This window comes from Muscardinus avellanarius (assembly GCF_963383645.1).
Source record: "Muscardinus avellanarius genome assembly, chromosome: 3".
Classification (NCBI taxonomy): domain Eukaryota; kingdom Metazoa; phylum Chordata; class Mammalia; order Rodentia; family Gliridae; genus Muscardinus; species Muscardinus avellanarius.
Genome location: NC_137788.1, coordinates 97265036 through 97292014, shown reverse-complemented (window position 1 = coordinate 97292014; position 26979 = coordinate 97265036). Strand labels below are relative to the sequence as shown.

Sequence of the window (26979 nt, the reverse complement as noted above, 5' to 3'; positions counted from 1 at the left end):
CCAAACCCGCAAAAAAAAAAAAAAAAAAAAAAAAGTAAATTCCTCCCAGGCATGGTGGCGCACACTTATAATCCCAGCACTTGGGAGGCTAAAACAGGATTACACAGGTTCGAAGCCAGCCTCTGCTGAGTGAGGCTCTCACCAACTTAGTAAGACCCTGTTTCCAAATAAAATATAAAATAGGTCTGGGAGTATAGCCCGGAGGTAAAAAGCCTCTGGGTTCCACCCCCAGTACCACACACACACCAAAAAAGAGTGAATTCCTTGCCGGATGTGGTGGTTCACACTTATAATCCCAGTACTTGGGAGTCTGCAATTCACAGACAACCTCAGCTACTTAGTGAGGTCTTCTGCAACTTAGTGAGACCTTGTTTCAAAATAAAGAATAAAAAATAGAGCTAGGGGTGTAGCTCAGAGGTAGAATGCCCCTGAGTAGTTCCATCCCCAGTACTGACAAAAAAAAAAAAAAAAAAAGGAATTCCTAGGTTATTAAAAATTCCTACAAATCTTATTATTATTATTATTATTTTGTGTGTGTGGTACTGGGGTTCCTGGAAGCCCTTCTACCTCCGGGCTACACTCCCAGACCTAGTTTTACATTTTTATTTGGAAACAGGGTCTCCTAAGCCAGCGCGTGGCTGGCTTTGAACCTGCGCGATCCTCCGGTCTCTGCCTCCCAAGCGCAGGGATTACAAGCGTGCGCCACCACGCCAGGCCCTACAAACCTTATTTTTAATGGCTGTATGATCTCTCATATTATTCTTTATTAATTCTAAAAATTTAATTGGATGTGCTTATTCCTAAGAACCTAATTTGACCATTTATTTATTTCCTTAAAATAAACTCTAAAATATAAAGCATTAAAAAAATTCTTGAGAAAGAATGGCAAATTATTTCCTAAAAAGGCTGTATCAATTTACATTCCCATTAGCAGTAAATGGAAGTTTCTGCTCCACTGACAGCTAGAATAGCTAAAAAAATGACATATGTACATACATAAACATATGTATGTGAATGTTTTCATTGTGTATATATGTATCATATATATAGATTATATACATGTATTTATAAAAGTGTATCCCTGTCATCTCAGTACTTGGGAAACTAAAACAGGAGGATGGCAGGTTCACAGCCAGCCTCAGCTACTAGTAAGGCCCTCCACAACTTGGTGAGACTCTGTTTCAAAATAAAGAATAAAAAATAGGACTAGGGTATAGCTCAGAGGTAGGATGCCCCTGAGTTTAATCTCCAGTACCCAAATAAATCAATAAAAATGTGCTTGCAAGATGAAGAATGATACTTTTGTGGAGTGGGGTATTGGAAAATGAATCCAGCACAAACCTTGTCCTTGTTAGGCAATCACTGAGCTACCTTCCCAGCCCTTCTTTATTTTAATAGGATCTCAGGAACTTGCCTAAGCCAGCTGTAACCTCCTGCCTCAACCTCTGAGGAACTGGAATTACAGGTGTGTGCCACCACAAGAATGCTGCTTTTAGCTTGCACTTTTTCCAATCATGAATTTTTCTCTTACAGAATTGCATCAAGGATAAGTTATAAAGCATCTTTTAAATCCACTCTCTGCGCTAGCAGCCAAGATGTACAGATTAAATAGTGATTATCTGGATTTTCCATACTATCTGCTATAGTTAGAAGTGAAATGAAACTGGGATAACTAAATACTCCAGATGGAAATAAGCAGAGATATCAGAAAGTGCTTTCTCAGGTATTAAACAGGATAAAGAAATCTGACATTCTATTTGACTGCAGGCATGGCTTAGAGTATGAGTTAAATCATACAGTCAGATTAAAAACTGAAGAAATTCTTTTGACTAAAATATAAACACATATATATATATATATCTGTAAGCGCATATATACACATACATGAATGCTATAGGGAAGTCACTAAAATAAATATTAGCTTAATCCAAGACTATTTCTTTTACCTTCATTTCCATCTCCCCAAAGATTATGGTTCAATAGGAACTGTGTGAATAACAAATTATGCGAAGAAACTATTATTTTCTACAATTAAATTCTGCTTTCATATATGGGGAGAAAGGGAATCATTCACTTATACATTTTCATTGGGAAGAGTACAAATAAAACAATCTTCTAACACAAAAAAACCCTTATTTTTTATGTGTGTGCGTGCACGTGTGCACGTGCACGCGCACATCCGCATGCACATTACTGGGGATGGACCCCAGGGGCATTCTACCTCCGATCTACACACCCAGCCCTATTTTTTATTCTTTATTTTGAAACAGGGTCTCACTGAGTAGCAAAGGGTCTCACTAAGTAGCTGAGGCTGGCTCTGAACCCGTATCCTCCTGTCTCAGCCTCCTGAATGCTGAGATTACAAGCGTGTACCACCACACCCAGCTCTCCAGTCCAATTTTATATTCTGGAGTTGGGCACAGTGCTGCAAGCTTGCAATCCCAATACTTGGGAGTCTGAGACAGGAGGATTGCAGGTTCGAGGACAGTCTCAGCAAATAGTAAGACTACCATCAACCTAGTGAGACCCTATTTTGAAACAAAAATATAATCAGGCTGGGGTGATAGCTCAGAGATAAAATGCCCCTGGGTTCAATCCCCAATACCACAAAACATTTTTTAAATTTTATTTCAAAATAGAGTTAACTAAGTTGCTGAGAGCTAAGTTACTGAGGCTGGCCTTAAGCCTGCAATCCTCTTGTCTGGGCCTCCCAAATACTGGGAATATAAGCAGGCATCACCACACCCAGCTCAAAGAAACTTTTCTAAATAAAGGATTTTATGATAATATTTTTTCTAATACAGAGTATTTTAACAGCCATGCGTTATAGTACACACTTGTAATCCTAGTATTTGGGAGGCTGAGACAGGAGGATTGCAGGTTCATGGCTAGCCTTTGCAACTTACTGAGACTGTTTCAAAGTGAGATTGTGTTTCAAAAAGCTGGAAGTAGGGACTTCCAGGAAGATGGCGACCGAGAAAAGCGGGGCTTAAGAGCCCCACTAACAACCAATCTCCATCACCACAAAATCAGCGCCTTTCGTAGCCAGAAAACACCATCACCAGAGAAACAAAAAATTCACCAGGCTCCAGAGAGAAAGCGGACTGAGAACAGAGCTCAGAGCCACAGAGGAGATACACCGGCCTCACGCCCGAGGACGCGGCAGCAGCGCCATACTGCCGGCGGCACCGGCGAATTCACTGGAAGGCTACAGCAAGCCGAGGTGAGCAGCTGCGGAACAGCCAGGCGGGATCTTTCGGCGCAGGGAGCATCTAAAGCTCCCAGTGGCTGAGCTCAGCACACGCTGCAGGGACTCAGAGTGGATCTCAAAACCAGAAAAGAAAAAATACGCCAGCCTCACGGCCGAGGGCGTGGCAGTGGCGCCATATTGCTACCGGTGGCAGCAGCATTGAATTCACCGAGTCCAGTACAGCTACATCTGCGTACTCAAGAACAGTGAGTCAAATTGCGGGCTACAGAGGAGAAATCCCAGTACTGTACTCCCTGGGACTTGACCCAGTGGGGGAGTGGCGGTGGCAGAGATATCACACCATAGGGGAACGCCCAACCTGGCACCCCCCATAGTCTAAAGCAGCCTCTATCGACTCTCTGGGTCGGAGACTCTGTGATACAACCAAGTAAAGGAGTAGTGGGGTCAGAGATACTACAGACTCGAGATCCAGAGCACCTTAAGCGAAGTCATAGTGACCCAAGGGAAGAACCCAGAGAAGGCACAAACTTCCAAAATCATGGGAAAGAGGAATAACACTGGAGCAATGAATGCCCACAACCCCACAACATCAGAACCCGATAAAACAGAAAATCAGAGATTTCTAGAAGATCAAACCAGGAAAATAACTGTAGAAATAATAGAGGTGTTTCAAAAAGAATTCAGAGAGAGCCAAAAAGAGATAAAGGATGCAATTAATGAAGTAAAGGCCTCAATTCAAAGCATGAACAACCGATTAGACCACATAGAGAATAGAATCTCGCTCTTAGAAGATGATCATTCCAAAAATGAACGCATAGTTTCTAATCTAGAAAAAAATATCCGACAGCAGGAATCTGACATTGAAGAAATATGGGCCCATTTTAAGAGAGCTAACCTAAGAATAATTGGAATAGAGGAGGGAAAAGAAAGTGAAACCAAAGGGATCAACAATCTCTTCAAGGAAGTAATAGCAGAAAATTTTCCAAACATAGAGCAAGAGGTTGATACACAGGTGCAGGAAACTTATAGAAGCCCCTTTAGACAGGATCAGAGAAGAGGATCCCCACGCCACATAATTGTCAAAATAACCAATGTGGAAGCCAAGCAGAGAATCTTAAAGGCAACAATAACAAAGGGCCAAGTGACATTCAGAGGCAAACCAATTAGAATCACTCCAGACTTCCCAAACCAAGTCGTGAGAGCCAGAAGGGCTTGGAGTAACATATTCCAAACTCTGAAAGAAAACAACTTCCAGCCAAAAATTTCCTACCCAGCCATTCTTTCTATCAAATTAGATGGAAAAATAAGAAGCTTCCATGACAAACAGAAACTGAAGGAATTTATGTCTTCAAAACCAGCACTAGAGAAAATACTCAAAGAGATTAACTACAAAGAAGAAATAGGTAACACACACAAGAACCAGAGAAACAAGATTTTCCATCCAACAAATAACTAAGACTGGTTATCTATGGAGATTCATTATTTATGTTAGTCTTTTACCTATCTCTAAATTGTATTGTTTGCTTTTATTGTTGCTAATTTTTAGGATGTCTAGTTGGAATATTAATATACCTTTAGATATAGCATTTGGAAATATTTTATCCCATTCTATTAGTAACTTTTAATTCTGTTTACAGTGTCTTTGGATATACAATATTTTTTTATTTTTTTAGGGAGTTTGTATACTCTTCTGTTGCCTGTGCCATTGAAATTATATCCAAGAAATCACTGCCAATTTCAATGTTGTGAGGTTTTATGACCCAGATTTTCTTCTAAAAGTTTATAGTCTTAAGATTTATATTTAGGTCTTTTATCTATTTTGAGTTAATATTTGTATATGGGATTAGGTAAGGGTCCAATTTTATTCTTTTTCATGTATTATTTTTCAACAATATTTAGTTAAAAGATTATTATTTCCACCACCAAATGTTCGTGGAAACCTCGTCAAAAATAACTTGACAATATAGGGAAGAATTTAGCTCTAGGCTTTTATTTAACTCCAATGGTTTATATATCTGCCTTTAGAACAATACTACACTGTTTCAATTATTGTAGCTTTATATGGTTTGAAATCAGAAAATATATATCTTCTAGCTTTGTTCTTTTTCAAGATCATTTTGGGTATCTAGAGTCCATATTCCATATTAGGATAGATTTTTTTTCTGAAAAATAAATATATAAATATATGATAGTTTCACCTAAAAAAAATAAAAAAAAATATTCTCTGGTAAGAAAGAAAGCAAAAAGAAATATTGAAATGTTATCTTTAAGTCATCAAAAGCTTGGTATCAGACAAATGAAACTGTTATGTGAGATTATCATTTTTAATTTTGGATAAATTGCTATAATACTAGATGTCAACCACTAAGCCAAGCATGGGAAGGAGGGATAGGGAGAGAATGGGGTGGGGATCGGGTGGGGGCTGACTGGGCGATGTGTGCATGTATGTCTACAAAAGTTTGTATCCCACTATGATGTATGAATACAGTGCACCAATTAAAAAAAAAAAAAAAAGCTGGAAGTATACCTCAGAGGTAGAATGCAGTTGGGTTCAATCTCCAGTACCACACAAAAAAAGCCTGCTTTTTATTTTTATTTTTAACTTTTGGTGCTGGGGATTGAACCCTGGGTTTTGAACATACTTGGCACACATTCTACCAATGAGCTATATGCCTGGGGCCCAAGAACCCACTTTTTAATTTTGTGATACTGGGGATTGAATTTAGGGGCATTCTACCTCTGAGCCACACCCCCAACCCTGTTTTATTTTTTAGTTTGAAACTGGGTCTCATTAGTTTGCTCAGAGTCTCACTACACTGTTGAGGCTCTCAAAACCTTCGATTGAAGGTTTGTCCTCAAACCTTCGATCCTCCTGTCTCAGCCTCCCAAGTACTGGGATTATAAGCATGCACCATCACACCCAGCAAAGAACTCACTTTTTTTTTTTTTTTTTTTGCTTTTTTGGTGGTACTGGGGTTCCTGAAAACCCTTCTACCTCCAGGCTACACTCCCAGACACCTACTTTTTATATTTTTATTTAGAAACAGGGTCTCTTAAGCCAGCAATGCTGGCTTCGAACCTGCGTGATCCGCCTGTCTCTGCCTCCCAAGCGCGGGGATTACAAGTGTGCACCACCATGCCTGGCAAGAACTCACTTTTAAAGACTCAACATACTTACTTTTGATGATGGAGAAATAAAATAAAGAGCCTTCATTTGTCTGACAGGTTCTCGATTCTTGTAAATATTCTCCACAACTAACAACAACAAAAAAGAACATTTCATATAACTAAATATTTATACACTTGAAACAATTTTAAAATAAACTTTATATTTTCCATTTATAATAATAGACACATTTGCATATACTGAATAGGTTTACGTTTTGTTTTCATTTGATAAGCTAAACAATACTAAAAACATGTCTTCCATGAGTCTAAACCATAGGCCAAATTGCCTTCTCATTCTGAAAAAAAGATAAAGTGGTCATTTCATAGGTAGTTCTAGCACCATTCCCAGACCCGCAAAAACAAACAAACAAACAAACAAAAAAACAGTTGAGTAAGCTGTGCAAGGTGGTGCACGCTTGAATAATATAAAACAATCCCAGTACTTGGGAGGCTGAGAAAGGAGGATCTCAGGTTTGCAGCCAACTTCAGCAACTTGAAAGGCCCTCTGCAAATTAGTGAGACCCTGCTTTAAAATCAAGAATAAAATAGGGCTGGGGTGTGTAGCTCAGAGGTAGAATGCTAGATTCAACCCCCAGTACCACAAAAAGAAAATCCCAAAAAGCAGCTGAGTAACTTGTCTAGTTGTTAGAAAGTAGAACAGGCAGGCTTCCAACTCAGATCTGTCTGACTCCAAAGTCTAAGTTTCCATTATAATTCATTCTCATTCATATCTCTCTCTCTCTCTCTCTCTCTCTCTCTCTCTCTCTCTCTCTCTCTCATTTCTCTTGGGTACAGCACTTTTAATTATTTATTTATTGGTACTGGGACTGAACACCAGGAGCATTCTACCCGAGAAACACCCTCAGCTCTTTTTATCTTTTCTTTTCTTTTTTTTTTTTTTTTTAAACAAGGTTAAATTGCTGAGGCTGGACTCGAACCTTTGATCCTTCTGTGTCAATCTTCCAAATACTGGGATTACAGGTGTGCGCCACCATGTACAGCTATAATATTCTTTAAGTAATTTGCCAATTAACTCATACTCTTAAAACCATACATTAATATTCTCTGAATGATAAAATGTTTAGGACTTAGTGAAATGTTGTATTGCAATTAAGTTTATGCAATTATAGAACAAAAGTGAAAAGGGTTCTGTCAAATCAACTACTTAATTGTGTGTTATGTATGTAATCCTAGCACTTGAGAGGCTAAGACAGGGGGATCACTGGTTTGAGGCCAGCCTCAGAAACTTAGTGAGACTCTGTATTATTTTTATTTTTGTTGTTTTGTGGTTCTGGGGATTGAACCCAGGGGCATTTTGCCTCCAAGCTATACCCATAGCGAGACCCTATTTTAAAAAAGGGAATGGGCTAGGGGCATAGCCCAGAGGTAGAATGCACCTGGGTTTAATTCACACCAGGCACACACTTATAATCCCAGTATTTTGGAGGCTGAGACAGGAGAACTGCAGGTTCAAAGCTAGCCTCAGCTATTTAGTAAAGGTTTTACTAAGTTGTGAGGCCCTCCACAACTTAGCAAAACCTTGTTTCAAAATAAAGAACAAGGGTGTATTCATTGGAGTCACCCCTCCATGCCAGTCTGGTATGGAGCTGTACCTATCCTCTGTATTTCTATCTTTTAATAAACTTCTTTAAATCTTCAAAAAAAAAATAAAGAACAAAATAGGGCTAGAGTGTATCTCAGAGGTATAATAACCCTGGGTTCAATCCCCAGTACTGCAATATATATATGTGCACATTTTAAAAAGTTAAAGCATCGTTCTATATATCAAGAAAACAATCTTTCAAGACTCATGTTGGCAAAATAGTAGTAAGAATCAACACTAAAACATTAATGTGCTGGGCATGATGGCACACACCTGAAATCCCAGCACTTGGGAGGCTGAGACAGAGGATCAAAGGTTTGTGGCCAGCCTCAGCAACTTAAGTGAGGCTGTCAGCAACTTAGCAAGACTCTGTTTCCAAATAAAATAAAATGGGGCCGAGAGTATAGCTCAAAGGAAGAATGCCCCTGGGTTCAATCCTCAGAATAACAACAGAAACAATGGTACAAACGGCAATTAAGTTCCTTATGGTGCATTCCTATGCTCTGCTTTGCTACCTCTCTGCAGCTCCACCTGCTTTCCAGACATTTATGAAATGGTGCTTACTCTAGGTCCACACCAGAGTGACCTTCAGAACTTAAAAACTCATATGGCTTACTCAGTATTTCACTTATCTAGTAGTAAATCACTTCTCAGCTTTTGGGTAAGCTCAAGCATAGTAGCAGAAAAATAAAAGCTTTAATATATTTCTGTGTACGTGTGGCACTAGGGATTGAACCCAGGGGCAGTCTAACTCTGAGCTGCACCCCCAGCCCTATTATTTTTCATTCTTTATTTTGAAACGGGGTCTCACTGAGTTGCGAAGGGCCTCACTAAGTTGCTGAGGCTGTCTGCGAACCGCGATCCTCCTGTCTCAGCCTCCCAAATGCTGGGATGACAAGTGTGCTTCACCATGCCTGGCTCTAATTTCTAATTTCTAGTTTAGAGCTTTTTCTACTGAGGGTCATGCAGGTCACAAATTGAATACATGATCAATAACAGAAATTGTTTTATTTACAACTATCAAAACATAAATATTACATGGTTAGACTCTGGAAAATACAGGGTATATTTGTTTTTCCTCTTTTTTTTTTTTTTTTTTTGGAAAAAGAGTCACCCCAAATTGCTGAGGGTCTCACCAAGTTGCTAAGGCTGGCCTTGAATTTGTGATCCTCCTGTCGCAGCCTCCTTAAGTACTGGGATTACAAGCATGCACCGCCATGCCCAGCTTATTATCTATTTAAAAGCAACACGAGTAAACAGGGGCAGCTCCGTGAGACTGCACTTGTTCAGCATGCGTGAGGCCCTGAGTTCAATATTTAGGGAAAGAGGGAGGAATCACAAATACTACTTAAACCACTGAGGTAAACCTAGTGTATCAATAAACAATAGTGTTAAATATGTAAAAGGAAAAAAAGTAGAGAAGGCTCTCAATTAACCAGTTGACTTGGTTAGGAGCACTCAATTATTGTCTCTTAGCTGGGGGAAAAACTAATTCATAGAAGTTATTCTAAACCTTCACAAAGAAAAGAATGTCAAGTCTGTTATGGCTAGACTCATAAGAAAATAAAATAAACTTCAAAAACATAATTACTAACTAAAATTTCTCTTTTTGCAATTCTGGAAATCAAAGCTCACACCTCAAGCACGTGAAGCACGTACTCAATTACTAAGGTATATCCCTAGCGATAAAATGAACACTTCATACTCCCCAACCAGAGTGAAAAAGTGCTTATGAGAATTAGGAACACTTACCAGTTATACCCTCTTCTAGAAGATCAGTCATTTTGCAACATGATGCTAACAGCTTAGTGGTAAATTCATCTAAAAGCATTATCTGTAACAAAAAGCATTAACAATCTGATTGGCAAGAGTTCACAAAGACATTTACCTTACATCTACTCCAACTTAAATTTTTTTTTTTTTGGTGGTACTAGGGTTCCTGGAAATCCTTCTACCTCCGGGCTACACTCCCAGATCCATTTTATACTTTTTCTTATTTGGAAACAGGGTCTCTTAAGCCAGCGTGGCTGGCTTCGAACCTGCGCGATCCTCCTGTCTCCGCCTCCCAAGCGCGGGGATTACAAGCGTGCGCCACTGTGCCCGGCAAACTTAAATTTTTACAACACGAAATTAAAATATCAGGACAGTAGGCAAAAATAATCTCAACTCTCTGAATTTACATGATCTGGAGATTTACTTTCTATTTTGAGGCAGAAAGCTTGTTTGTTTTAAATACATTTCTAGCTCAGTGTGGAAGCCCACACTTGTAATCTCAGTACTTGAAAGGCGGAGACAGGAGGATTACAGGTTCAAGGACAACCTCAAAAAGCAGTGAGACTCTCATAACCTAGTGAGACCCTGTTGCAAAACAATAAAATAGGGCTGGGGTGTAGCTCAGAGGCAGAATGCCTCGGGTTCAATCCCCAGTACAGTAAATAAATAACAAATAAATGAATAAATCTTCTAGCTGAACGTGGTGGTGCACACTTATAATCCCAGTACTTGTGAGGTATGATTAAAGGTTCTAGACCAGCCTCATCAACTTAATGAGGCCCTTTGTAAATAAGACCCTGTTTCAAAAATAAAAAATAAAAACAGGGCTGTGTTTCATTTCCTAGTTCCATAATTAATAATAATAATAATAATAATAATAATAATAATAAATTCTGTTTAACATCAAATCTTTTTCTTTCTTTTTTTCTTTTTTTTTTTTTTGGCAATACTGGGGATGGAACCCAGGGGCATTCTACTTCTGAGTTACACCCCTAGCCCTGTTTTTTTTTTATTTTTATTTTTATTGGTGGTCCTGGGGTTCCTGGAAGCCCTTCTATCTCCAGGCTACACTCCCAGACCTTTTTTTTTTTTTTTTAATTATTTATTTGGAGACAGGGTCTCTTAAGCCAGTGAGGCTGACTAGGAACCTGCGCGATCCTCCTGTCTCGGCCTCCCAAGCACGGGGATTACAAGAGTGCGCCACCACACCCGGCAAGCCCTGTTTTTTATTCTTCTTTTTTTGTTGTTGTTGTTGTGGGTCTGGGGATGGAACCCAGGGGCATTTGACCTCCAAGCTACAACCCCTGCTCTATATTTTTATTCTTTATTTTAAAACAGGGTCTCACAGCCGGGCGTGGTGGCGCACGCTTGTAATCCCCGTGCTTGGGAGGCAGAGACAGGAGGATTGCGCAGGTTCGAAGCTAGCCGCGTGCGCTGGCTTAGGAGACCCTGTTTCCAAATAAAAATGTAAAAATAGGTCTGGGAGTGTAGCCCGGAGATAGAAGGGCTTCCAGGAACCCCAGTACCACCAAAAAAAAAAAAAAAAAAAAAAAACCAAAAACAAACAAACAAAAAAAACAGGGTCTCACTAACTTGCGGAGGGCCTCACTAAGCTGAGGCTGTCCACGAACCGCGATCCTCTGGTCTCAGCCTCTCAAATGCTGGGATTACAAGTTTATGCCACCACGCTGGCTTTATTCTTTATGTTGAAACAGGGTCTCACTAAGTTCCAGAGGGCCTTATTAAGTAGCTAAGGCTGGTCACAAACCTGGATCCTCCTGTCTCAGCCCCAAGTACTGGGATTACAAGCTTGAGTCACCAAGACCAGCTCAAATTTTCTTAAAAATATAAGTTGCCACTTATATCATCATTGTTTGAAGAATTGTTCATTCATTTACAACTACTGTATGAATTATTACCACTCCCATTTAATAGACAAAGGAAACAGTCAGAGAATGGTCAACCTAACTTGCCCAAGGAGACAAAACTACTAAGTAGTAAAGTTAGGATCTAGGGCAATCACTGTATGTTCAGATCTATATTGTTTCCTTTTATTTTTTGCAGTACTGGGGATTCAAACCAGAGGTGCTCTAGCACTGAGCTATACCCCTAGCCCTTTTTACTTTTTGAGACAAGGTCTCAGTAAGCTGCTGAGGCTGGCCTCAGATTTGTGATCCTCTTGCTTCAGCCTCTTGAGTACCTGTGATTACTGGCATGCACAGCTGGCCAGATCCTATGTTCTTGATTAACGAAATATCCTATATCCAACATATTTAGGTCCTCAATATAAGAGCAAAGTATACAACTGTACCTTCCATTCGCCTTCTTTCTTACAGTCATCAAACACTGCTGCTTTAATCTCTATAAAAAAAAAAGTTAAGAGTCTAAATCAACAGTTATAACAGAGTAACTATTCAAAAGGTTCAAAATGGTTCAGGAAAATTCAAATTTGTTAGCTACATAGAAAGCAAATATATTTGTTATATCCTAAGTTTAAAAAACTCCAACGAATCTATATAGTACATTTAAACTGTTATATATATATTTTTTTGTGGGGGGGAGGGGGGTTGGGGATGGAACCCAGGGGCATTCAACCTCCGAGCTACACCCCCTGCCCTATTTTTTAATTCTTTATTTTTAAACAGGGTCTCACTGAGTTGTGGAGGGCCTCACTAAGTAGCTGAGGCTGTCTGCGAACCAGGATCCTCTGGTCTCAGCCTCCCGAAAGCTGGGACACAAGTGTGGGCCACCACGCCCGGCTAAACTGTTTTATATTTTTAAATATTGAGACAGCAGTACTATGAAAGGGTTACTACATTTAAGTGTAAGAACACATCTGGAAAGTATTTCTAAAAGTATTATCTGATTTGGTTTTTCCTATTCTACTTAAGTTCTAAGATGAAAACAAAAAAACACTGGGAAATTCTAAATTAGTTCATTGTTAAGTTATACTTGACAACCAAATCTATATAAATATTTTCATCCTTACTACATTTTCTTTTCAAAAATGTCTACCACTGTATTTAGGATAAAAATTCAGTCTTCATTCATCAATAAATATTATTTTGTTCTCGTCAACAATCTTTTTTTTTTTTCCAGTACTGGGGATGGAACCCAGGGGCATTTAAATTTGAGCCACACCCCCAGCCCTATTTTGTATTCTTTATTTTGAAACAGGGTCTCACTGAGTTGCAAAGGCATCACTAGGTAGCTGAGGCTGTCCACGAACTGCAATCCTCCTGTCTTCACTTCCCAAATACTGGGATCATAAGCGTGCATCACCAGGCCTAGCTCAAAATTAAATATACTTTAAAAATTAGTTCACTGATTTAAAAACATTTCCCTTACATATTAAAGAAGACTTGCAGCCAATTAACAAATAGCTGCTCTAATTTTTTTTACTCTGTGTGTGTGTGTGTGTGTGTGTGTGTGTGTGTGTGTAACCCAGGGGCTTTTCTATCTCTGGGCTAAACTCCCAGACCTTTTTTATACTTTATTTGGAAACAGGGTCTCACTAAGTTGCTGAGAGCCTGTGGGATCCTCCTTGTCTCAGCCTCCCAAGTGCTGGGATTACAAGTGTGTGCCACCACACCCGGCTAGCTGTTCTAGTTTTAATAAGACAATGTTCCTATTTAATGTTTTATTAGTGTTCGATTAATTTTGAAAACAAGTAATATATAGTACATAAAGGTACTATATAAAGTGTGTGTATATATAAGTATATAGTATATAGTATATAAAACTATCTTTAAGCCAGGCATAATGGCAGATGCCTATAATCCCAATACTTCAGAAGCTAAAAAAGGAGGATCACAGGTTCAAGGACAGCCTCAGCAAGTAGTGAGACTCTCAGGAACCTAGTAAGACTTTGTTTCAAAAAAAAAAAAAGAGCTGGGAGTGATGGCGCACGCTTGTAATCCCAGCATTTAGGAGGCTGAGACAGGAGAATCGAGGTTCGCAGACAGCCTTAGCTACTTAGTGAGGCTCTTTGCAATTCAGTGAGACGCTGTTTCAAAATAAAGAATAAAAAATAGGGCAGGGGGTGTAGCTCAAAGGTCAAATGCCCCTGGGTTTCATCCCCAGACCTGCAAAAAAATTAAATTTAAAAACAGGGCTGAGAATATAGCTCAAATATAGTTCAAAGGTAGAATGCCCTTGGGTTCAATCCCCAGCACCCCCCCACACACAATTATGGTAACTTCTGTCTTTCTTCAATTCTTATTACTTTTTTTTTTTTTGAAACAGGGTTTTGTTTTGTTATTGGTACTGAGGGTGGAACCCAGGGGCATTCTACCTTTGAGCTACACCCCCAGCCCTATTTTTTATTCTTTATTTTGAAACAGGGTCTCACTGAGTTGCAGAGGGACTCACTAAGTAGCTGAGGCTTGTCTGCGAACTGCAATCCTCCTGTTTCAGCCTCCCAAATGCTGGGATTACAAGCGTGCACCACCACGCCCGGCTCAGGGTTTTGTTTTGAAACAGGCAGTGCCAACTATGCTTGGCTCTATGGTCAATGATTTAATCAATCAGGTCCTTTATAATAAACTAGTAATAGAGCTGGGAATGGTGGCAAACACCTGTAATCCCAGTACTTGGGAAGCTGAAACAGAAGGGTCACAGGTTGGAGCACAGCCTTAGCAACATAGCAAGACCCTGTTTCAAAACAAAGATTAAAATGTGGTAGGGGTGTAGCTTGGAGGTAGAATGCTCCTGGGTTCAATCCCAAATAGAAAGAAAGAAAGAAAAAAGAAAAAGAATTAATTGATTTTCTAGAGTTTTTTGAGCCAAATTACTAAAGCAAATTACTCTAGCCAAATTACTAAAACTGAAAAGGAGGGGGAGCTTTTTGTAGCCAGGCCAGAGAAAAGTGTGGGTACCTTGCTACTGGCATCTGAAGTGCAGACAGTGTTGTGGGACTGAGTCTTTAAATCTGCAAAGTCTGGCACTAGTTAAACAAAACTCAGTAATGTCACAACTGAACTAGATACACCACTGGTATCTCAAGAGCTAGCGTACTGGTTAATATGAGGGGAAAAAACCACATATGTGAGGGGAGAAGTATTAAGTAAAAATAGTTTAGTCATGAATACTAGCCATAAGAATTGTGATCTAAAAGGTTTTATTGTGACTGGGAAAATCTGATAGTGCTAAGAAACATCAATAAAGACAATTACATATTGTTTGTGAAACATCAGTAAAGACAGTTACTTATCAGTAAAGACAATTACTATGAAAGAAATATGTTATATGGGAACTATGGTAATAAGCTTAATTATTTAAGCATAATTTAATCCAAAAGCACCAGTTTCTAATATCTTACAGATAAAAAATTTTTCTCAGGCAGAGGTCAGACACTGAAATATGAGGCTACTTCCTCTTCTAAGACAGCTTATACTTCCTTTTTTTTTTTTTTGGTCCCCAGCTAGTTCCAAGGCTGAGCGTTCTTTTATTTATTTATTTTTGCAATTTTTTTTATTGGTGCACTGTATTCATACATCATAATGGTATAAAGAAAATACTTTTGTAGACATACATGCACACATCGCCCAGTTAGCCCCTACCCGATCCCCACCCCGTTCCCTCCCCACCCCTCCTTCCCATGCTTGGCTTAGTGGTTGACATCTAGTTTTATAGCAATTTATCCAATATTAACGATGATAATCTCACATAACAGTTTCATTTGTCTGATACCAAGCTTTTGATGACTTAAAGATATCATTTCAATATTTCTTTTTTGCTTTCTTTCTTACCAGAGAATATTTTTTTCTTTTTTTTTTTAGGTGAAACTATGATACATTTATTTATTTTTCAGAAAAAATCTATCCTGATATGGAATATGGACTCTAGATACCCAAAATGATCTTGAAAAAGAACAAAGCTAGAAGATGTATATTTTCTGATTTCAAACCATTTAAAGCTAAAATAATTGAAACAGTGTAGTACTGTTCTAAAGGCAGATATATACACCACTGGAGTTAAATAAAAGCCTAGAGCTAAATTCTTCCATATATTGTCAGGTTATTTGTGACAAGGTTCCCACGAACATTTGGTGGAGGAAATAATCATCTTTTAACTAAACATTGTTGAAAAATAATAATTACATGAAAAAGAATAAAATTGGACCCTTACCTAACACATACACAAATATTAACTCAAAATAGATAAAAGACCTAAATATAAATCTTAAGACTATAAACTTTTAGAAGAAAATCTTGGTCATAAAACCTCACAACATTGAAATTAGCAGTGATTTCTTGGATATGATTTCAATGGCACAGGCAACAGAAGAGTAAACTCCCTAAAAAATAAAAAACATATTGTATATCCAAAGACACTGTAAACAGAATTAAAAGTTACTGATAGAATGGGATAAAATATTTCCAAATGCTATATCTGAAGGTATATTAATATTCCAACTAGACATCCTAAAAATTAGCAACAATAAAAGCAAACAATACAATTTAGAGATAGGTAAAAGACTAACATAAATAATGAATCTCCACAGATAACCAATCTTAGTTGTCTGTTGGATGGAAAATCGTGTTTCTCTGGTTCTGGTGTGTATTTTCTCTAGCACTGGTTTTGAAGACATAAATCCCTTCAGTTTCTGTTTGTCGTGGAAGCTTCTTATTTCCCCATCTAATTTGATAGAAAGTTTTGCTGGGTAGGAAATTTTTGGCTGGAAGTTGTTTTCTTTCAGAGTTTGGAATATGTTACTCCAAGCCTTCTGGCTCTCATGACTTGGTTTGGGAAGTCTGGAGTGATTCTAATTGGTTTGCCTCTGAATGTCACTTGGCCCTTTGTCATTGTTGCCTTTAAGATTCTCTGCTTGGCTTCCACATTGGTCATTTTGACAATTATGTGGCGTGGGGATCCTCTTCTCTGATCCTCTCTAAAGGGAGTTCTATAAGTTTCCTGCACCTGTGTATCGACCTCTTGCTCTACGTTTGGAAAATTTTCTGCTATTACTTCCTTGAAAAGATTGTTGATCCCTTTGGTTTCACTTTCTTTTCCCTCCTCTATTCCAATTATTCTTAGGTTAGCTCTCTTAAAATGGGCCCATATTTCTTCAATGTCAGATTCCTGCTGTCGGATATTTTTTTCTAGATTAGAAACTATGCGTTCATTTCTGGAATGATCATCTTCTAAGAGCGAGATTCTATTCTCCATGTGGTCTAATCGGTTGTTTGTACTTTGAATTGAGGCCTTTACTTCATTAATTGCATCCTTTATCTCTTTTTGACTCTCTCTGAATTCTTTTTGAAACACCTCTATTATTTCTACAGTTATTTTCCTGATTTGATCTTCTATAAATCTCTGCATTTCTGTTTTATCAGGTTCTGATGTTGTGGGGTTGTAGGCATTCATTGCTCCATTGTTATTCCTCTTTCCCATGATTTCGGAAGTATGTGCCTTCTCTGGGTTCTTCCCTTGGGTCACTACGACTTCGCTTAAGGTGCTCTGGATCTCGAGTCTGTGGTATCTCGGTCCCCACTACTCCTTTACTGGGTTGTATCGCAGAGTCTCAGACCCTGGGAGTCAATCGAGGCTGCTTTAGACCATGGGGGGGTGCCAGGTTGGGCGTTCCCCTATGGTGTGATATCTCTGCCACCACCACTCCCCCACTGGGTCAAGTCCCTGGGATACAGTACTGGGATTTCTCTTCTAGGGGCCACAATTTGACTCACTGTTGTTGAGTGTGCAGATGTAGCTGTAGTGGACTCGGTGAATTTGCTGCTGCTGCCGCCGGTGGCAATATGGCACTGCTGCCACGCCCTCGGCCATGAGTCTGGTGTATTTCTTTTCTGGTTTTGAGCTCCGCTCTGAGTCCCTGCAGGGTGTGCTGAGCCCAGCCTCTGGGAGCTTTAGATGCTCCCTGCGCCAAGAAATCTGCTGAATTCCTCCCAGCTGATCCGCAGCGGCTCACCTCGGCTCGCTGTCCGTCACTCCTCTCTGGAGCCTGGTGGGCTGTTGAATGCGTTGGTCTGGTGCCATCCGGTGAGCTCGCCACTGGGGCCGGCAGTAAGGCGCTGCTGCTGCGTCATCGGGCATGAGGCCGGCATATCTCCTCTCTGGTTCTGAGCTCCGTTATGAGTTCCCCTCCTCTCTTGAGCCTGGTGCTGCAAGGGAAAATGGCGCCTGCCGCTTCGTACCGCGGCTCCAGCTGCAGCACTGTGGTCTGGTTTCTTTCTGGTGTCTCATTTTTTCCAGCCCTCTTTTTCTCTGTCCCTTGTAATTACATTTTTTGTTTCTCTGCTGATGGTGTTTTCTGGCTATGAAAGGTGCTGATTTTGTGGTAATAGAGATTGGTTGTTAGCGGGGCTTGTAAGCCCCGCTTTTCTCCGTCGCCATCTTCCCGGAAGTCTATATTTCCTTATTCTTCAAATAAGGTGAAAAATTAAAGACATTGTTCTTATCAGATTTGTGTCCTTCTCCTTAAGAAATGAATGCTAATAGAATGGAATGATGGAACATATTGGAAGAGGTGTCTGGGCAACCCGATGCCTTTATAGCTGAATTCTACAAAAGATTTAAGGAAGAACCAATCCCAATTCTTCTCAAACTCTTCAAAAACACTGAAATAGAAGGAACTTTGCCAAACTCTTTTTGAAAAGCCAGCATTAAAGCCGGGTGTGGTGGTGCACACTTGTAATCCTAGTACTTGGGAGGCTGTAATCTCAGCACTTGGGAGGCTGAGACAGGAGGATTGCGCAGATTCGAAGCTAGCCTCAGCTACTTAGTGAGGCTCTCAGCAACTTAGCGGGACCCTGTTCCAAATAAAATATAAAAATATAGGTCTGGGAGTGTAGCCCAGGGGTAGAAAGCCCCTAGGTTCCATCTCCAGTACCACACATACACAAAAAAAAAGAATAAAAATACAGAGCTAGAGGTATAGCTTGGAGTTAGATTGTTCCTGGGTTCAATCTCGAGTACCGCAAAAACTAAATAAATAAGTAAATAAAATCTTTCATAATTTACATAGGGTCCTTTTCTCTAGTTTAATCTAAACTATTTAACAGATGTGAATTAGATATTACATTAGATTACTGTAATAGATAAGTGTGAGAATAGACTACTGAATAAGATCATGAACAAGGAAAAGAAATGACATCAGTGATTGAATATACTCTGTAGCTCAGTTTATTAATATTGTGGTCCTGGGGATTGTGCCCAGGGGCATTCTACCTCCAAGCTACACTCCCAGCCCCATTTTTTATTACTGAAACAGGGTCTCAGCCTCAGCTACTTAGTGTGGCTCTCAACAGCTTAGTGCGACCCTGTTTCCAAATAAAGTATAAAATAGGACTGGGAGTATAGCCCAGAGGTAGAAAAGCTCCTGGGTTCCACCCCCAGCACCACCATAAATAAATAAATAAATAAATAAATAAATGAATGAATGAATGCCGGGAGTGGTGGTGGACGCTTGTCATCCCAGCATTTGGGAGACTGAGACTTGAGGATAGAGGTCTGCAGACAGCCTCAGCTACTTAGGCCCTTTGCAACTCAGTGAGACCCGGTTTCAAAATAAAGAATAAAAAAACAAAAAATGGGGCAGGGGTGTAGCTCAGAGGTCAAATGCTCCTGGGTTCCATCCCCAGACCCACAAAATAAATAAATAAAATAAAAATAAAAATAAAAAGGAAGTTTTAAGGTCCTACCTAAAGGCTGACTCCCCTGATTCCTTGTTTTAGGTGTCAGTAAAAATGTCACCTACTCAAAAATTCCCTGATTTACCTTATGTAGATAACCAATGTATATATGTAAGCACGTATAATGAAATAGAATAATCGTGTTTATTCTTTGTTTACTAATTTATTTTCTATTATTCCCCACTTGAACAAACTTTGAAGGGGGCTGGGAACTTTTCTACCATCTATTGCTATATTACCATAGTAATTCAATAATACTTAATAAATGAGGTAGCAAAAAGTAGGGGAAAATGATAAAATGGAGTCTCTTATTTTTAAAAAGCACTATTACCCATCATATTCTGCTAGGGCTTGTTAGGCTTAAAGACACAACAGTAGACCTACCTTCAAGAAACTTAACGAGAGACTCCTATCAGGGAGTAGTGGTTAAGTGTCATTCAAGTAGGGTAAACTAAACGCTACAGAAACATAAGAGACTGGGTATAAATGAGAAGCCACTCTGCAGGTTGTGGCCCATTTGAACAGGTGAAGAATAAGGGAAAGGGAGACATTCTAGACAGAGGAATGAGCCATCAAGATAAGATATAGAGGTAAGCCGAGTCTGCACCTGTAATCCCCGCGCTTAGGAGGCTGAGACAGGAGGATTGCACAGGTTCGAAGCCAGCCTCAGCTACTTAGTGAGGCTCTCAGCAACTTAGTGAGACCCTGTTTCCAAATAAAATATAAAATAGGTCTGGGAGTATAGCCTGGAGGTAGAAAGCCTCTGAGTTCCACCCCCAGTACCACCAAAAATAAAAAAAAATTTAAAAAGATACAGAGGTAAAAGATTTCAAGAGTAAACAGAATGAACTAGATGGAAAATCAAGATTATACAGGTGAAAGTAGATAAGAATAACAAGGTAGACTGGGGCCAGGTTATAGATCTTTAAGAGTAGACTATGTGAAATAAGCTATAGACAACTGAAGGCCTCTACAGGCTTATTTTTTATTTTTTTGGTGGTACTGGGGTTCCTGGAAGCCCTTCTACCTCCGGGCTACACTCCCAGACCTATTTCTACATTTTTATTTGGAAACAGGGTCTCCTAAGCCAGCACGCACAGCTGGCTTCGAACCTGCGCGATCCTCCTGTCTCTGCCTCCCAAGCGTGGGGATTACAAGCGTGCGCCACCACGCCTGGCCTCTACAGGCTTTCAAGAAAGAGAACCAGGGCCGGGTGCGGTGGCGCATGCTTGTAATCCCCGCGCTTGGCAGGCTGAGACAGGAGGATCACACAAGTTCGAAGCCAGCCTCAGCTACTTAGTGAGACCCTGTTTCTAAATAAAATATTTAAAAAATAGGTCTGGGAGTATAGCCCAGAGGTAGAAAAGCCCCTGGGTGGTTCTACCCCTAGTACCACCAAAAAAAAAAAAAAAGAGAGAGAGAGAGAGAGAGAGAACCAAACAATCAATCAGCACAGTCCTATTACAGGAAAAGTATTCTGGCAACTATTAACTGGATGGACTAGGATGAAAAAAATCAAGAGTATGGAGGCTCAGCTAGGTCAATCAAGAGGTTACTGCAATAAAGTGGGCATAAAATAACCCTGAACTAAGGTTTAAAAATAAGGAGAAGCCACGGAGAGATTAAACATTAACTTTGCAGACAATAAACCTAGGTGCGTCAGGAATGGTGGCGCACATCTGTAATCCCAGTACTTGGGAGACTGAGACAGGAGGATCACAGGTTCTGCAACAGCCTCAGCAACCTAGTGAGGCCTCTGCAACTTAGTGAGATCTTGTTTCAAATTTAAAAATAAAATAGGGCTGGGATTATAACTCAGAGGGAGAATGGCCCTGGTTTCATTTTCCAGTACCATTTAAAAAAAAGGAAGAGAGATGTCTCTACAGTTTTGTTCAGATGACTGCAGAACCTGGAAAAGCTACTGCTGCTATTGATGCGTAATATATTTTATATTATATATAATTTAAATTTTGGGGAACTTTAGCTTTGCTATCAACTTTGGAAAAATATTCCAGTTTACCATGTTGTTATTGTACATAAATTAACAGCCATATTGGTCATAATGGAAATGTTAAACTTATTTTTTTCCCCATTTGTACAGGGGTAGGTAACATACTATTAAATATGTAAGCTCTTATCTACGCTAAGTTTGATTACAGAAACTAATAAAGTATTTCTATAAAAAAAAATAAAGGGAAGGGAAGGAGGAAGGAAGGAAGTAAAAAAGGGAGGGAGGGAAGGAGATATGGAGGGAGGAAGGAGAGAGGAATGAAACAAAACACCCAGGATGTAAATCCTAGGTCTAGATTTCACATCTGTTATCAGCCATTCTCATGATCACAATTTAGCCAGGTGTGGTGGTGTTATGTGCTTGGGAGGTACAGGAGGATCGTACAGGAGGATCGCGCAGGTTCAGAGCTAGCAGCGTTGGCTTAAGAGACCCTGTTTCCAAATAAATAAAAAATATGAAATCGGTCTGGGAGTGTAGCCCGGAGGTAGAAGGGCTTCCAGGAACCCCAATACCACCAAAAAAAAAACACCCCAAAAAACCACAATTTACCACGTAACATGTGCAATTCATGGTTTTTAATATTTTCACAAAGTCATACATCCATCATATTACCACAATTTTGGTAGTTTTATTAGTACCAGGGACATTCTACCTCTGAGCTACACGCCCAGCTCTATTTTATTACTTTTTTTCTTTTTGCAGTACCGGATATGGAACCCAGGGGCATTCTACCTCCACCCCTGAGCTACACCCCCAGCCCAATTCTTTCCTTTTTTTTTTTTTTCTTTTTTTTTTTTTTTGCGGGTCTGGGGATGGAACCCAGAGGCATTTCACCTCCGAGCTACACCCCCCACCCAATTTTTTATTCTTTATTTTGAAACTGGGTCTCACCGAGTTGCAAAGGGCCTCACTAAGTAGCTGAGGCTGGCTGCAAACCGCGATCCTCCGGGATCAACCTCCAGATTACCAGGATTACAAGCGTGCGCCACCGCCTGGCCTATATTTACTTTTGAAGCAGGGTTTCACTAGGTTGATGATAGTCTCACTCCTGCTGGCCTGTCCTCAAACCTGTAAAGCTCCTGTCTCAACCTCCCACATACTGAGATTACAGGCTTGCTTCACCACACTAGCTACCACAATTGTTTTGAGAACATCTTTATTACTCCAAAAAGAAATCCCATTCCTCCAATTTCTTTATCCCTTCAGACATAGGAATCCACTTAATCTATTTTCTGTCTCTATATATTTGCTTATTCAGGACATTTCATACAAATGAAGACATATAACGTGGTCCTTTGTGACAGGCTTCTTTTTTTTAGTGGTACTAGGGATTGTTCCAAGGGCCATTCTGGCATTCAGCCTCTGAGCCACACTCTCAGCCCTATTTTTTATTCTTTTTTTTTTTTTTTCCTGGTACTAGGGGTGGAACCCAGGGCCATTCTACCTCCGAGCTATATCCCCAGCCCTACTTTTATTCTTTATTTTGAAAAGGTCTCACTGAGTTGCAAAGGGCCTCACTAAGTAGCTGAGGCTGCCTGCAAACCGCGATCCTCCTGTCTCAGCATCCCAAATGCTGGGATTACAAATGTGCGCCACCACGCCTGGCTTTTTTATTCTTTATTTTGAAACAGGGTCTCACTAAATTATGGAGGGCCTCACTAAGTACCTGAAGTTGGCCATGAACCTGCGATCCTCCTGTCTCAGCCTCCCAAGTACTGGGATCACAGGTGTGTGCCACCACTTGGCTATGGCTTCTTTTACTTAGCAAAACATCTTCAAGATTCATAATGTTTAAAATGTAGCAGTATTTGCAGTATTTCATTTTTTTATTACTTTTATTTATCCATTAGTCCATGACACTTAAGTTGTTTTCACTTTTTGGCTCTATGAACAATGATGCTGTGCTAATGCCTGCATCAGTTTCAGTATCTGTCAAAATAAAGAGAGCTGTTCTCATGAAGAATAGCACCTGGCACAGAGGAAATGTTCAAGACACGGTGACGCACACCTATAATCACAGAAGGCTGAGGCAGAAGGATCACAAGTTCAAGGCCAGCCTGGGAAACTTAGAGCGATTCTGTCTCTATATAAAATAAATTAAAAGGACTGGGAATGTAGCTCCCAATGGTAGAATGCTTGTACCTGCACAAAGCCCTAGGTTGGATCCCCAGAACCACCAAAACAGAAAGGAAGGAAAGAAGCCATTCTCTCTACTTACAACACTTTCTGGTGAAAGTACTTAAGTTAGCTTTCCAACCACATCTAACAAAGTGAGTCTAAAGGTCTAATTGGTTTTTTTTTGTTGGTGGTGGTGATGGTACTGGGGATTGAACCCAGGGGCATTCTCCCTTCAAGCTATACCCTCAGCCCCTTCTTATTCTTTATTTTGAGATAGATCTTGCTAAGTTACCAAATGCTGGCCTCAAACCAGCAATCCTCCTGTCTCAGCCTCCCAAGTAAAGGGAGTAATGGATTATAGGTATGCAACACTGCATCCAGCTAACTATATCCTATCTTCAACCCCCAAAAACCTTCTCCCAAATGTACGATTTTCCTTTTTCTAGAGACTCTGCCAGCATATTTTAAGGGAAATTTTGGTGTGTGTGTGTGTGTGTGTGTGTGTGTGTGTGTGTGTGTGTATGATTCTGTGAACTGAACCCAAGGCCTAACACATGCTAGACAATCGCTCTAGCATTAAACTTTATCCCCAGGAGTTCTTTTGAGACAGGGTCTAAGTTGTCCGGGCTAGCCTCCAACTGTGATCTCTCTGCCTCAGCCTCCCCAGTACCTGGAAATACTTGGAATCAAAGGCATGCACCACCAAACCTTTGCAAATTCTTCATCTTTTGGTAACACAACTTAGAGGTTCCTTCTTCTCAATATATATGCTTTACTTGATAAGTGATGAATGACTATTATCTTATCATTGGGTTATGTTCCTACTTATAAAAAGTTCTAAGGAAGTATTTTACAACCTTAGATAAGAACTTTATTTTACATTACTTTTCCTTCCATTCAGTCTGTCTTTATCTTATATTCTGATCTAGATAGCCTAGTGTTAGCTCAGTTTAACAGCACAAGATAGAAATTTTACTCTCCTCTTGCCTAGTTCTGTGCTTTCAAGACTGGTAGTACTAATAATCTTTTTTCTCATCAGTGCTGAAGTAAAGATATATATATATATATATATATATATATATATATATATATATATGTGTGTGTGTGTGTGTGTGTACACACACACATATATGCATGTATGTATATGTATATATGTATATTTTGGAAATTAAAACAGTTTGCTTTCCATATAAATGTATTTAAATACCACTGTGATTTTAAACAGTCCCAAATTTTAATAGTCAGCCATGTTATTTTGGAAAAAAAAAATGACCTTTTTTTTTTTTTTTTTTTTGGTGCTGGGATCAAACCTGAAGGCATTCCACTACTGAGCTACAACCTCAGCCCTATTTTTATTTTTTATTTTAAAATAGGGTCTCACTAAATTGTGGAGGGCCTCACTAAATTGCTGAGGCTGGCAGCAAACCTATAATCTTCCTGTCTCAGCCTCCCAAATACTAGGATTACAATCTGCCACCATGCCTGGCTTAAAATGTCTCGTTTTTTTTTTTTTTTTTTTTTTTTTTTTTTGGTGGTACTGAGGATGGAATCCTTCTACCTCCGGGCTACACTCCCAGACCTATTTTTATAGTTTTATTTGGAAACAGGGTCTCTTAAGCCAGCGAGGGGCTTCAAATCTGTGCGATCCTCCTGTCTCCACCTCCCAAGCACAGGGATTACAAGCATGGGCCACCACGCCCGGCAAAATGTCTGATTTTTAAAAGATAATTTTCATATTTTCTTTATTTTTCGTCTGCTTATACACTTATTTAGTACCTGCTACATGTTGAGCACTATCCCAGTTGCTGATCTGGATTTTTCTTTATTTTGTATGTGGTACTAGGGATGGAACCCAGGTGCATTCTACCTCCTACTTACACCCTCAGCCCTACTTTATTCTTTTATTTTGAAATACAGTCTAAGTTGCAGAGGGCCTCACTATTTGCTGAGGCTGGCCACGATCCTGTGATCCTCCTGTTTTAGCCTCCCAAGTACTAGGATTACAAGTGTGCGCCACCAAGCCCGGCAGAATTTTTCATTTCATACATGGAACTCTAAAACTCCCAGAATCCTGTTAACTGAATAATTTCTGCTCTTTGTTCAACAAGTTGGAGTAAGAAATACTAATTAGATGTTACTCCCTTTCCACCACTAAACCATAATTACTTTGAACCCAACGCTGCCAAACAATGATGTTCTTCCTGTTCGGTGGGTTCAATCCTTCTTTAACCTGCCAATTCTAGTTTTGGAGTCATTTTTATGAACAGCCATAGAGGAAACGGCAGAACATCAGTAACCTAGAAGCAGTGGGGACCTAACAGCAGGGAGCGGCCCAGGAACTTTGTAAAGGGAAAGGTGAAGGTGCAGGGAGCGATCAAGGCGAAAGGTTAAAAATTCCGAAGGTCTTTCCTCCTGAACTTTTCTGCAAGTGGGTTCCCCTAAGAAGGGTGGAAGAAGAAAGGTCTTTTTTTAACAGTGAAATATGGTTTTGGAGGGCAGACATTTAAAAGTAAGGTAGAAGAAATCCTCCTTGACACTTAAAAGGAGAAGGAGCAGCCCCGGGGAGCTGGAGGGCGGGATCCAGCACAGCGCAGCCGCCGGGCGCGGAGGGCGAGCAGGCCGGGGCCAGCCGGGGGGGAGCCGGGGAGAGCGGGGGGGGGGGGGAGCCGGGGGGAGCCGGGGAGAGCCGGGGGGGGGGGGAGCCGGGGGAGAGCCGGGGAGAGCCGGGGAGAGCCGGGGAGAGCCGGGGGGAGCCGGGGAGAGGCGGAGAGAGCCGGGGCCAGCCGAGGAGAGCCGAGGAGAGCCGGGAAGCCGGGGACAGCCCCGGACAGCCCGGGCCAGCCGGGGCCAGCCGGGCTCGGCGCGAAGGCCCGGGCCGCACCCCGCCCATCCGCGGCGCGGGGAAGGAAAGCAGGAAGAGCGCAGGGCCCCGAGCAACAAGTGCCCGCGGCGACTCCGCCGGAGGAAGCCGAGGCCCGGGCGCCGCGGCCTGCTCCTCAGCCCCCACCCAGCACTCACTCTGCCACACGACGCTCTTCAGCCCTCGCTCTGTCGCCAGCGGCGCCATCTTCCCCGCGCGGTGCAGCCGCAGCCGCCGCCTCGCACTCGCCACCTACTTCGGCCCTGGAAGCCGCGCCGACCGAGTGGCCCCGCCCCTCCCAGAGACCACGCCCATTGACTGAAGGCCACGCCCTGCGGACGAGATGCCACGCCCCCACGGACCCCGCCCCCGGCGGCCTTACGCCTGTCGGCGCGGAGATTCCCGCCCACGCCCGGACTGAGGCTGCGCAGGGCAGTGCGGCGAATGTCCGAGGGCAGCCGGGCGCCCCCTAGCGGGAGACAGGTGCAACACGCGGTTGGACGTCCTGCAACCGAGAGCAAAACCGAGAAGCCATGGAGCATGGCAACCCACGCTTGTAATCCTAGTGTTAAAGAGGCTGAGTCT

At 41.0% G+C, this 26979-nt stretch overlaps 1 protein-coding gene across 1 annotated transcript in view; it reads right to left on the bottom strand.

Moving 5' to 3' along the window:
- STXBP3 (syntaxin binding protein 3) overlaps positions 1-26601 on the bottom strand; it is a gene marked incomplete at both ends in the record, with an annotated part of 72326 nt that extends 45725 nt beyond the window's left edge. The window contains 4 exons of the mRNA XM_080693267.1: positions 6390-6466; positions 9735-9816; positions 12067-12116; positions 26553-26601. Coding sequence (XP_080549393.1) covers positions 6390-6466; positions 9735-9816; positions 12067-12116; positions 26553-26601 — 258 coding nt within the window. The remainder of the gene's footprint in view (positions 1-6389; positions 6467-9734; positions 9817-12066; positions 12117-26552) is intronic.
- Positions 26602-26979: the final 378 nt, after the last annotated feature.